At 35.7% G+C, this 12,318-nt stretch overlaps 1 protein-coding gene and 1 pseudogene across 1 annotated transcript; both read right to left on the bottom strand.

Annotated features, from left to right (window-relative positions):
* Positions 1-8: 8 nt before the first annotated feature.
* On the bottom strand, positions 9-5,252 carry LOC114194491 (BTB/POZ domain-containing protein At1g21780-like). The gene is made up of 4 exons (XM_028084751.2): positions 4,985-5,252; positions 4,709-4,857; positions 1,034-1,149; positions 9-774 (listed from the first exon to the last, which is right to left on the bottom strand). The coding sequence occupies exons 1-4, from the start codon at positions 5,095-5,097 to the stop codon at positions 175-177; spliced, it is 978 nt and encodes a 325-aa protein (XP_027940552.1). The 5' UTR covers positions 5,098-5,252; the 3' UTR covers positions 9-174.
* A 3,555-nt stretch (positions 5,253-8,807) lies between these two features.
* Positions 8,808-10,778, bottom strand: LOC114194977 (uncharacterized; annotated as a pseudogene).
* Between the last annotated feature and the right edge of the window lie 1,540 nt (positions 10,779-12,318).

Genomic DNA, 12,318 nt, shown 5'->3' with positions numbered 1-12,318 from the left:
AACCGATAAAACTGAAGTTGCAATTACATACAAAGTAATGTACTTCCTCATTTGACATTGGTTAATATCCACATCATATTATAATATAGCACAATACAAAGTTACACTAAACATCATTATACAGAAGGATCCATCATTGGAAAGATATAAGAATGATAATTGTTTCATGATAACCTATTTCAAAATTGTAAGCACTTCCTGAAACATCTCCTGCATTAGCTCCCTGTCAGCATGTTGGAAAAACGTATTTATTTCATCTCTGACATCATATATCTTACCAAAATCAAATAAGAAAGTGAAGCATCCTTTCTTTAAGTTGTGTAACTGGTAAAGCCAAGCGTCATTTAGCCTATCCAGAACATTTCCCGAGTTAAGATCTTCTAGTAGGCTTTCTTCACAGGTGTCTTTGAGATCACCAATCTCATATTTATTGGCTGCTCCAAGCAATGGAAGCCTGTGGTTCCAGAAATCTTCTTGGTTTATAGTACCGTACAGGTAACTAAGGAGGGACTTGCAGGATTCTTGAGACATATCTTCCATGTGGATTGTAGATGTATCTTCTTCATCACCATTCTGAAGATACAAGCCATGGAACACTGTAGAACTAGCTGATAAAACTGCTTTGTGAGCCTTCAGAGTACCGTCTGCAGTAATGATGGTGAGGTCAGCATGTATAGACTCGTCAAGCATGCGAGATAGGCATCGAAGAGCGCTTTGATCTGCAACAGTTTGTAGTTTTCCATCAGATGGCCATACAGATCTGGTTACTCCACCCTGTTCAAAGAATTGATCAAAGGTTAGAAAAACAACAATCTATTACAGTTTCAAAGGGTCACTCCAGACAATACAATTGATTAGAAAAAGAACATGTGCTTCTTAGTGCTTCGCAAGTAACTTATAGCAGTACTTTATAAGCAGATGGATATTTAGAGGCAAAAACAAACACCGTTGTATTTGGGGATACACTATAACATTAACTACTTACATCAATATCATATAAACATAGTAATGATCATAAAAATCAGGGACTCACATTCCCAGGGCAGGCCTTCAGGTCAAGAAATTCAACATCAATGACAAAGCGACCAAGGAATGCAGTATCAACAGGCCAGACAAAGTCGTCACTTGTCCTAAGCACCCTTTCATGAACTGAACATTAGAAGCACATACAAGTCACGACATAACCTGTGTCAGCATTTCAATATACAATCTTGAAGTTGGTAATGGTAAATGTAATTTTAATCTTCACAGTGGCATTTTGAGGTGGTGATGCAAATTTAGCCTTATTTCTTGCAGGTAAACAGAACTGAAGAGTGTATGTGTACAAAAGCAGATACCATAATCAGAATTTAGCCCACATTATATCAAAATTAGGAAGCAAACATCATGCTTACAGGGATCAAATTTCAGATACCATAGTCAAAATTTAGCTCTTGTTAGAATAAATAGTCTTAAATAGGATTTATTGTAGAGTACTATATGTTTTATGCTAGACCTAGTTCCTAGATGTATCTTTTAGAATTCTCATCCTTTCCCTCTCATACATTGTATCTAATGTATCCCAAATTATTATAAATATGAATTCTTAAAAGAGGATGTTGAATATTTAGAAAAACTGAATAAGGTTAATCTCCCTTGTGTCTAAAATACACATAGGATGAAATGTATTTATAATAAAGAGTGATATAAGTATACATGGCAATCAAACATAAATATGGTAAATAGAAGATATTGTAATAAACAATATCAACAATATCTACCAATATCAAACAATATCAACAATATCTACCAATATCAAACAATATCTATTTTCCCTAATAAACAATAGACGCTATGTTTCCCTAATTAATGTTTCCCTAATTAATGTGATATATCTAAAATTCATTCTAATATTCTTGTGTATCTTTCCCACTCTCCCAGTCTTTGTCTTGTTTTTGTTCGGCAAAAGAATTATCAATCGTTGACGGCACGATGGTCGCCTGGACAAGACGATCAAAATCATGTAGTCGTCGGTCAAAATTGATGCTCTGGTGACAATGATGGTGGCGGCAAATGGCAGCAGCGGCAACTCTAGCGATGGCGAGGCAGTGACAGAGGCAACGAAACAAAACTTCCAAAAAGAACCTTAGGCTCTGATACCATACTGAATATAGTGAAATAAGTGAGATTAATCTCCTCTTTTGTAAAAATACACATAGGGTAATATAATAAAGCAGACATGGGCTAAGCCCAATATACAAGACAAGGAATAATAACAAAGAAACTAAAGATATAAGATAAAGATAAGATATCTAAGATATCTAACAATATATCTAACACTTACCAACATACTACAACTTTGACTCATGTGGAGGCTGGTGAAGACGTTGCTGCTCTGATTCCTCGTTAACCGTTAGTGATGACGCAACGGAATAAAACGAATGTGTTATAAACAAATGGGTTGAGTATGCCAACGATGTGAACCAGCCTATGAAGGATGAAACTGAATCTTTAAATTTGGCTTGTCACAACATAACAGATGAAGAAATACCAGTATTAGCAGCTTGAACCAAATTCTAAGTCAATTGGTGAATTACAAGAAGAAGAATTGAAGGAAGCTAAACCAGAGCAAATTGAAGTAGGGAAAACATATGTGGAAGCAGCAACACAAGATCTCATGGAAGGTTTATTGTAGAAGGAGAAACAAAAGGAAGCGGTGGAAAAAATTATTATAGAAGATAAGAATAAAGGAAGCGATGAATAAAGGAAGGACTGAAAAACTAAGTGGATGCAGTGTTGTCACTTGGGAGTTGGTCTATATAATTAGACCAATCAGTTCCTTGGAGGGAAGAATGATAATTTTGTAGATTGAGGTTTAGCTCTTTGTGAAGGGGAAACCCTTGGAGGAGAGAGTGCTCTCCTATTTTGTGTTCTTTTCAGCCTATTCAATAAAGAATGTTACTCTTTTTCCTCTTTTCATTTTTTGGAATCTCATTTTTTATTTATTATTATTTTGTCCACGGCATCCAACTCTGCATTGCCAAATAAGTAATGCACTGAACAGAAAAATTATAGCAATTTATCTAAATGAAAAATAACCAAACCACCTACCATGCATTTCCCACCCACTGTCCCTATCTATCTATGGCATCAACAGACTCAATAGAACAAGCACAATAAACCAACATATCACAAGGGCTGGGCAAATAGAGAAGGCCAAAAGATTCGGATGGTTATATACAGTCTTGAATAAACAGATTCATAACAACGTAGCCCAAAATTTGAACAGAGAAGAGGAAGTATAGTTGTGTCATGTCTAGCAGAATGCATTAGAAGAACAGTGAGATGATGTAATTTTTCGTATAAAGCTAGCTACGCTAATAGCCATACAGCCAAAAATGACATGAGACTAATTTCTATGCACTCTCAGACAATCATATGTTTGGTATGACTTCTAAAATAATTATTATAAAGATCAACAAATTTATCATGTATGACAAGTTCTTAATGACTGACAGCTTACGGTGCATATTTCCATCTTCTCAAATCACATTGCCAAAAAACTTTATTTGTTATAACTATAGAAATAATGAGCTGATTTTATATATTCTAGAATATATATATATATATATATATATATATATATATAAAATTAGGAAAGGTTTTATTTATTCCCATATAATATATTTGTTATTTGAGGAAATCATCTCTATTTATTGTATTATAAATGAATCACCCACGTTCCTCATGTTGTCTTAGGTACAGAGAGTATCATCTCAATGTTTCTCTCTTCCCTAGACTTTAGCATGGTATTTAGAGACTTCTCCGGAAAAGATAGGGTTGGGATCACGCTGAACCGATCTATCCAACTGTCCAAACGCCATGGTGAGACACCCATGCACGCACCTTCACAAGCAACTTTTCTTCCGCAGGAGCTGCAACTGGTCAAGACAGTCTTGTGCCACCTGATATTCTTGAACTATCATACGCACTCTTGGATCAGACAGTCTAGGGTACATAATCCAAATTTTATTGAATCAGTCTTTACAACCTCTTTAATCTTGGGAATCTCAACTTACTTAACCAAGGACTCGATTTCTTGATAATAGCCACATAATAATAACTACTAAGTAACGAAAATCAGAATCTAAAATCTTGGTGTACAGGTATAATCTCCATCAAATATTCTGCCATATCTTCTGTAATCAACATCCCCATCTTCCGTCTCTTTCACTCACAAGACATACAACACACATGGATCAATAAAGTCTCAGTATTTCAATATGAAGATTTTGTTTGGCTCCCAAGATATCTTAAGCTGAGGGCCACGTATCAGAGACTAATTCTTTTGGTCAGAAAACCAATTTAAAAAGCTCCCTTCTCCAAATATATGTTATTCCAAACTCACCGACATGGAAATAGATTGAACCACTCCCTATCTCAATATTAAGAGTTTTGGGGTGCAAAGGGTATCTTTGACCGATAGTCAAATAGTAATCTTTCACGTCACAGACTAGTTCCTCGACGTATGAAAACTCATTTAAGAAACTACGTTCTCAAAACTGATGTTATTTCAGAGACATTTGAAAATCAATTGTTATTTGACAAACATATCGCACACCATGTTGGTCTAAACATTAAGATTGAATAACAGAAAGCAAAAGCCCCAATTCAAAACATTGACTATTGAAGAGGAAATGGAACAAGGGAGTAGCAGTGTGGTACAGACCAGGGGAGATGTAAAACTTGCGGGTAGGGCCAGAGTTGTTGGAGACTCGTAGGATGAAGCGAGCTACAGGTGGCTGTTCCTTGGAAAGCCGAGAAGGCTCAGGAAAGATATGTATGTAGAGGTACCTGTTCCGTTCTATGGAAATGTACCTGGGAATAATAGACGATAAATCAAACATCACACATGCATATACGATAACAATTCAGGCACAATCACTCACAACACAAGAAAGACACTAATCAAAGTATATAGAGATGTGTGACGTGATGTGTGTACCAGTTCCAAATTCCGAGCTTGAAAGGGTCGGATTTTTTGTAGGAGCAGGGTCCGAAGTTGTCGATTCTCCATTGGGCTAATCGTGAAATGGTTTCAACCTTGGAATCGGTCATGTTGGTGAGAGGCTATGGGTGTGGGGAAAGTGAGGAAAAGGAAGAAGAAAGGAGTACCGGGCACGGACACAGACACAGGCAGAAGAAGCAGGGTTGGACTGTGTCAAAAAGCATCCTGTTGAAAAAACAACCAGGTTTGTGGAGTTTGATAGCGCGTTATTGATTGTGAAGGCTCATTATTGGTTGCGTTTATTTTTTTTTTTTTCTTATCAGAGGAAATATGCTAAGCATTAAAAAAATACCATGAAATAGTTAAATAATTCATTAAAAAAAGTCACAAAATTTGATTAAAATAAAGTCACAAAATTGGATTAAAAAATTGGAAAATAGTTATACGACAAACGTAAATGGATTCAAATAAAATATTTAACGACACATATTTTAACTGCTTTAAAAAAAATAATAGTTAACTTTAAAAAAATTTCTCATTTTTTTATTCTACTCATAAACTTAATAAATATTCATAATACTATTGAAATTTTAATTTAAGTATAATTATGTTTTATTTTATTTTTCTTTGTATTTCAGATGTTACGAATCTATAAATTTAGTTTTTCATTTTTTGTTTTTGTCATCATGAAATTATTTTATCAATATTATTTTGTATACTATTTAAGTATTATAATAAGCATACCAAATTACTACAAAACTATTATAGCTTTATATTTGAATTTATAGAAAGACATGTTCATAAAGGGTTTTTCTTCAGTGTTGTTAATGGATTACAATTGTCCTTTAAAGGTGTGTTTCTTTGGGGGTTTTGGGAATGGATATGGGAGAGAGTGTGAAGATGTTGTGTAGATTTAGGTGAATGAATTTTTATGCTTTTTGAGTAAATTTAGAGGACAAAGTGACTCGATTTGGAGATAAGTTTTATGAAAGTTAATAAAAGATTTGATTAATGTGATAAATAAAATAAATTGTAAAAGTAGATAGAATTAGAAAGTTACCAAAATACCCTTGATGGAAAAAGAGAATGATTTTGTAATTTGATGTTATAAAAATAATTATAATTAATTAATACGAATTAAAAAATATTAAAATTATATAAAATCTTAAAATAAAAAAAAAAAATTTTATGAATATAAAAAAGGTTAAAATACTTCGTTGGTCCTCGTTTTTGTTGCAAAATCTCAATTTGGTCCTCGTATTTTTATTAGTCTCAATTAGGTCCTCATTTTTGTAAATTAGTATAAATTAGGTCCTCATTTTTGTAAATTAGTATCAATTAGGTCCTTTCCATCAGTAGAGAACTAACACCGTTAAGTAGGTGCCACGTGTCAGCTCCTCATTTTTTTGAATTTTTGATTTTTTTAAAAATTTTTAAAATTTTTTAAAATTTTTTAAATTTTTTTAAATTTTTTAAATTTTTTAAATTTTTTTTAATTTTTTTAAAAAAATATTTATGCCACGTGTCACGTCTGTAGTGTGCCACGTGTCAATCTATATGGTGACACGTGTCAAATTATTGTATGAATCTCAATTTGGTCCTCATATTTGTTAATTTGATTTGATTTGAATCCCAAATTTTTTTAAAAATTTTCAATTTCAGGGCACTCCAAATTTAGACCAAATTTTACTTTTATATAATGTTATGATTATTTTTATTAAAATTGATATTTTTATTAAATATTTTAATAATATTAATTGTATTTAATATTAAAATCTTAAATATATTTATTTTAATTTTTTATAAAATTATTTTAAAATTTTACATTTGAATTTATAAAATTGTTATTTTTAAGCCAACTCTAAAATATTGTTGATATTGAATATTATAAAAATATTTCGAATATAAATTTATGGTTTAATTATGCCTTTGGTCCCCATTTTGGACTCCAAATCTCAAATTCGTACCTGTATTTTCGGAAATCTCAAAATGGTCCCCTTTTAAGTTTAAAAGTCTCACTTTTGCCCTTTCCGTTAAGTCTAGGCAAACGGCGTTTGTGGTTGCTGAGGTAGATTTTTGTTACTGAAACGTGTCAATTATAGGTGGAATGGTGTGGAAATCTTTATTTATTTAAGCCACCAGCATTAGAAAATGTAGAATCTCTAATTTTGTTGTCATCTTCTCCCATGTTCTGTGATGAATCCAGCCAGTTGTGTGTCTTGTGGGTCCTGTTCAAGTTCAGATCTTGGAGGAAAGCAGAAGAGCAGCGTCAATTTTTGCAATGCAGGTGGGTGTAAAAGCTCCAATGTCACGCCCAGTTGTTATTGTGGTGATAAGGCTGTGTTGAGAACTGCGAGAACAACCAAGAACAAAGGAAAAAGGTTTTTGGGTTGTCCAAACTTCAAGGAAATGTCCTTTGTAATTTGTGTTTTGTTTTTGTGTTATTTTTTGTGTTTTTTGATAAAAACTGACGTTAATGGTATATTTGCATCAGAGTGGAAGTGAAGAGTGTGGTGGGTGCAATTACTTCAGTTGGTTTGATCAGTATAGGATGGGAGAAGGGGGTTCTGCAAGCACGGTTGTGTGATGTCTGAAGAAGTAGTTGCTGATATCAAAATATGTATTAATTCATTAGAAAAAAAGGGTTAAGGTGTTGATTGGTGTGGTCTGTCTTTGCGTTGTATTGAACATCATTAGTGTGTTTTTGTTGGTGAATTAGAATGAGTGTGTGACCTGCCAAAGGTGATATATAGTGCGCAGGGGTAGATTTTGTTGTATCTTGTTCAAGCAGACCTTTAATGTAGTAGATGATTTTGTTTATGTAAGGTTTAAAAAGTTAATGAATGATATCAGTAACTGTTTAACAAAATTTGGCAGGAAACCTTTAATGCACCAGTACTGAAACATAAATTCCATATGCAAAAGGTGAAATTAATTTGGACATGAATATGAGAATTGGACATCAATATAGATTTTGATATATAAATAACGTGTTTCAGCAGCAAATGTTTAACATCTGTGAATGAAGTGGACCACTATAACATAACTGAAATGGACAAAAAAGTGGTCCCCCAAATACCAATTACACAGATTGACAAAATACATTCATCTAATAGTACATAAATTGTCTTTCAAAAAGGTAATTATAGACCAAAGCTACAAAACATTATAATAAGGAAAGCACATGTAGTCAGGGTTTCCATATGCGTCCCCTCCTTGCATTTAGTTTTGGCCTCATCATTGGTCTTCCACGCCCATGTGTTCCTTGGTCAGAATGTTGAGCTGAACCCGTTGGTGCTGCCGTAGAAGGTTGTGCAGGTTGTGAACTTGGTTGTGATAGTGCAGGGGTTGGTTGCTGTGATGGTGGCTGGGATGGCTGAGTTGATGCTTCAGTTGCAGGGGTTGGTTGCTGTGATGGTGGCTGGGATAGCGAAGTAGATGCTTCAGTTGTAGGGGTTGGTTGCTGTGATGGTGGCTGGGATGGCTGAGTAGGTGCTTCAGTTGCAGGGGTTGGTTGCTGTGATGGTGGCTAGGATGGCTGAGTAGGTGCTTCAGTTGCAGGTGCTTGAGGGCAATGTCTTCTATTATGGCCAATTTTCCTACATATGCGACACCTCTTGCGTAAGTCTGCTTTGGTCATTTGTGTGTCATCTTTTCGTAGCTCCCATTCCCGCAATCTCCTCTTCTTTTTTGGTCTGCCTGGTAATGATCTTTTTGGAGGAGGTAAAATATATGGATATGGTGTAACCTCCCACACCCTTTGGCCATTGATTGGGTATATAATGGATGCATATGTCTCTTCATACGTGGACTTCTTGTACTAGGTGGAGATGAAATCTTTTCCATCTATGTTTAGAAACCTCATGGCTGATAGGGCATGACAACAGGGTATCCCAGTGATGCTCCACTTCTTGCATGTGCATGATGCTTCATCGATATTGACCACAAACTTATCATCAACATGTGATGCTTGTCTCACCTCAAAAATTTTGTCTGCTGACCAACTGCAAGGTTTTGGCACATGATGATATAAGTGGTTATATAGAAGTGGGTAAATACAATAAAAAGCGAACCAAAGGAAGAGCAAATTTACCTAGGAATCCAATGACTTGTCAAATTTGCTTTGAAGTTATATCTTGTCAGGATTTTGGGACAGATGTTCCCTTCATATGATGCAACCTTCTTTCTGTTCTTAGCCCACCTGTGCATCATGTATAGCCTTATTTCCTCCAACATCGTGATTATTGGCTTGCCCCTAGATTCCACTAAGACATTGTTAAAGGCTTCAGACATATTGTTAACCAATGTATCAGATTGGGCAATTGTTGTGAATCTAGATCGTGACCAAAACCTGCTCCACAATAATTACATTATTATTATCCCAGTTTGTAATGACAACTACAACCAATAACAGTTTTGAAAACATACCTTGGTGGAATGGCCAACAAGTATTTGAAGGCATCTTCGTTTAGCTCTTTGATGTTCCTCATATCTTGCTCCCAACCTTCTGTGTGTGTGCAAGCAGTTGCCTTCCACATCAATCTCTTCAAATTTTTACCTGGGAATTTTTTCCTAAAATTGGCATATAGGTGCCTAACACATAATATTTGATCTACTCCAGGAAGTAGATCCTGAATAGCTGGTAACAGCCCCTGATGTTTAAATGACAGAAAATAAATGTTACTAGGCAATTAATTTATAAAATTGCATCTAAAAGCTTAATGAACATATCAGTGTATCTTTTGTTGGTCTGAAATCCAAGTACATCCTGTACACAATTGTGTCCCACCTATGTCCTCAATAAGGAGCTCCAGAAACCAGGTCCATGAATCCTTATTTTCCACCTCCACCACAGCATAAGCAATAGGTAACATTTGATCGTTCCCATCTCTTCCAACAACAGTTAATAACTCTCCTCCATACTTCCCTTTCAAAAAGCATCCATCTAGTCCAATTATGGGTTTGCAAGACATAAAACTATCTTTGCAAGCTTTGAAACATGCATAAAACCTTTGGAACATAGGTTGTCTTTCATTCTCATTCACTTTTAATTTCACTGTTGATCCAGGATTAGTTCTAAGAAGTTCATGTGCATAATCATAAAACCTCTTGTATTGTTCAGCAAATGACCCATCAACATTGTCTACGGCCATTGCCTTTGCCCTATAGGCCATACACCTAGAAATACCTATGTTATATTTCCTACTAACCTTTTCTCGAATTTCCACAGCCTTGGTTTTTGGATTAGATCTAACAGTCTTCTCTAATCTCTTACTTAGCCATTTAGAATTAATTAAACGAATATTGAACTCTCTGATGCAGGTGTGCTGGTCAATGATTATCCTCAATTGCCACGTCTTCATTGAACTCATATATCCACAATATGCATACCACAGACATTTTCCATCTGCACCCAAACATTTTACTCTAACTCTTCTTTTATCACTTTTATAAATTTTCAGACTTCTTCCATTTTCCAAAGCATAGGTCCTAATGGCTTCCACAAATTCTGACTTCTCAACGAAATATGTACCAACCTGCCACTTATATTCACTCATGGATTTGGGATTGAAAATGTCTCAAATTTACCATAACCTTCTTCACCATCATCTTTGTCATCAAGATCACCTTCACCAATAGGTTGATCATTGTCCAATTCCTCTGAATGCCACTCATTATCTGATAACCCTCTATCTGCCATTATAGGGGGGATGTGACTCTCCTCACTTGTTGATTTAGAACCCATGTTATTGGTTGATGGGCCACCCAATTCCTCTCCAATGCTTTCCATCTCAACAAGTACACTACCCTACCATTTATGAGGTTCGTGCTCCATATCCGCATCAATGGAGACATCTACTAATCCTTCGTCATGAATACCATGAACACTCTCTTGAGTACTTCCATGACGTCCAGAATCACTCCAACTGTCCACATGAGCAACTCTATCACTTGTACCAACATTGGCTAAACCAACAGTATCTTCCCTATGAGGTTCAGCTTGCAAAGGTTCAGGTTCTAAAGGTTCAGCTTGAACACCTTCACCTTCAACAGGTTCACCTTGAACACCTTCACCTCCAACAGGTTCACCTAGATTAGGTTGACCTTCAACAACATCAGGTTCAGGTTCAACAGGTGCAGGACCACCCTCTCCCACCTTATCTAACTCACAGTCACCCTCTCCAACAGATTCTGACTGACCTTCATCTCCCTCCTTATCCACAACATCCTGTTTTTCACCACCCAACTCACCAACTTCGCCCACCTCACCACCATCTGCTGTTCCAACATTATACTCCAACATTTCTATTATTTCTGGTTCATCACACATCCTATGCATAACAAAAAGATGAACCTCACCAAGTATCCTAACAATGGTTACCATGTGCATGGCCCCACGATCAGCACTTAAGAGCTCTAACCTATCCTTTAAAACTGAACCACCTCCCACACAATACCACAAATCATTCCCCCCAACATATCCCATCTCCTTCAAGATACTTAAGACCTCAAAATAACTCTAGCGATCCGGGTCACAAGAAAGCGTTGTAGTTTCCCCATAAGCATATATAAGTTTCCCCTCATTCACAAATTTCCCTCCGTGATGGAACACTACATCAAACTTTTCCTCCTCCATTTATAATACTCACCAACTACACCTATATAATATTCATATACCAACAAACATTAAAAAAAAATTAAAAATACAAAGTACAGAAACACACAATATCACTTTCAAAAAGGGGGACCACAACGAAAAAATAAAGGACCACATGCTATGACACAGACCCATGCTGAAATAAGCACAATATTCAATAATACACTGCATTTCACCGACAACACTACCATTTGCTTTCCAAAAAGCAAACTTTTCAATAGACAAAAAAAGCCACCGAACAAATGCACCTAACAAAAGCACCGAACCAAAATAGGGAAAGTCACTAACCTGAGATTGCTCCAGCGTTTGAGATGAATGCGATCAAGTCAATAACCTAAGATTGCACGCGTGATGACGATGGAGAAGGAGACAGATCGCACTCCACAGCTTCCACCACAGTTTCCCCAAATTTTCTCGAGCTTTCTTTTTTAAAAACCCTAAACCTAATTTCACAATTCTGATATTTTTGAAAAATAATTATCCCAGCTTAAATTATAAAAACCCTAAACCCTAATTTAACATTTTAACTTACCCTAAACCTAATTTAATTACACCTGCCCGTTCCACGTCACTGTTTTCCTGCCAAGTCACTGTTCAATAACTTGTCAACCTTGCCATGTCACTGTTCACCAAACGCTGTCAACCCAAACTTAACGGAAAGGGCAAAAGTGAG

This window comes from Vigna unguiculata, chromosome 8 (genome assembly GCF_037176805.1).
Source record: "Vigna unguiculata cultivar grain cowpea cultivar isolate G323 ecotype 2 chromosome 8, ASM3717680v1, whole genome shotgun sequence".
Classification (NCBI taxonomy): domain Eukaryota; kingdom Viridiplantae; phylum Streptophyta; class Magnoliopsida; order Fabales; family Fabaceae; genus Vigna; species Vigna unguiculata.
Note: the sequence above shows the minus strand (reverse complement) of the source record. Positions and strands in the feature narration are given on the sequence as shown.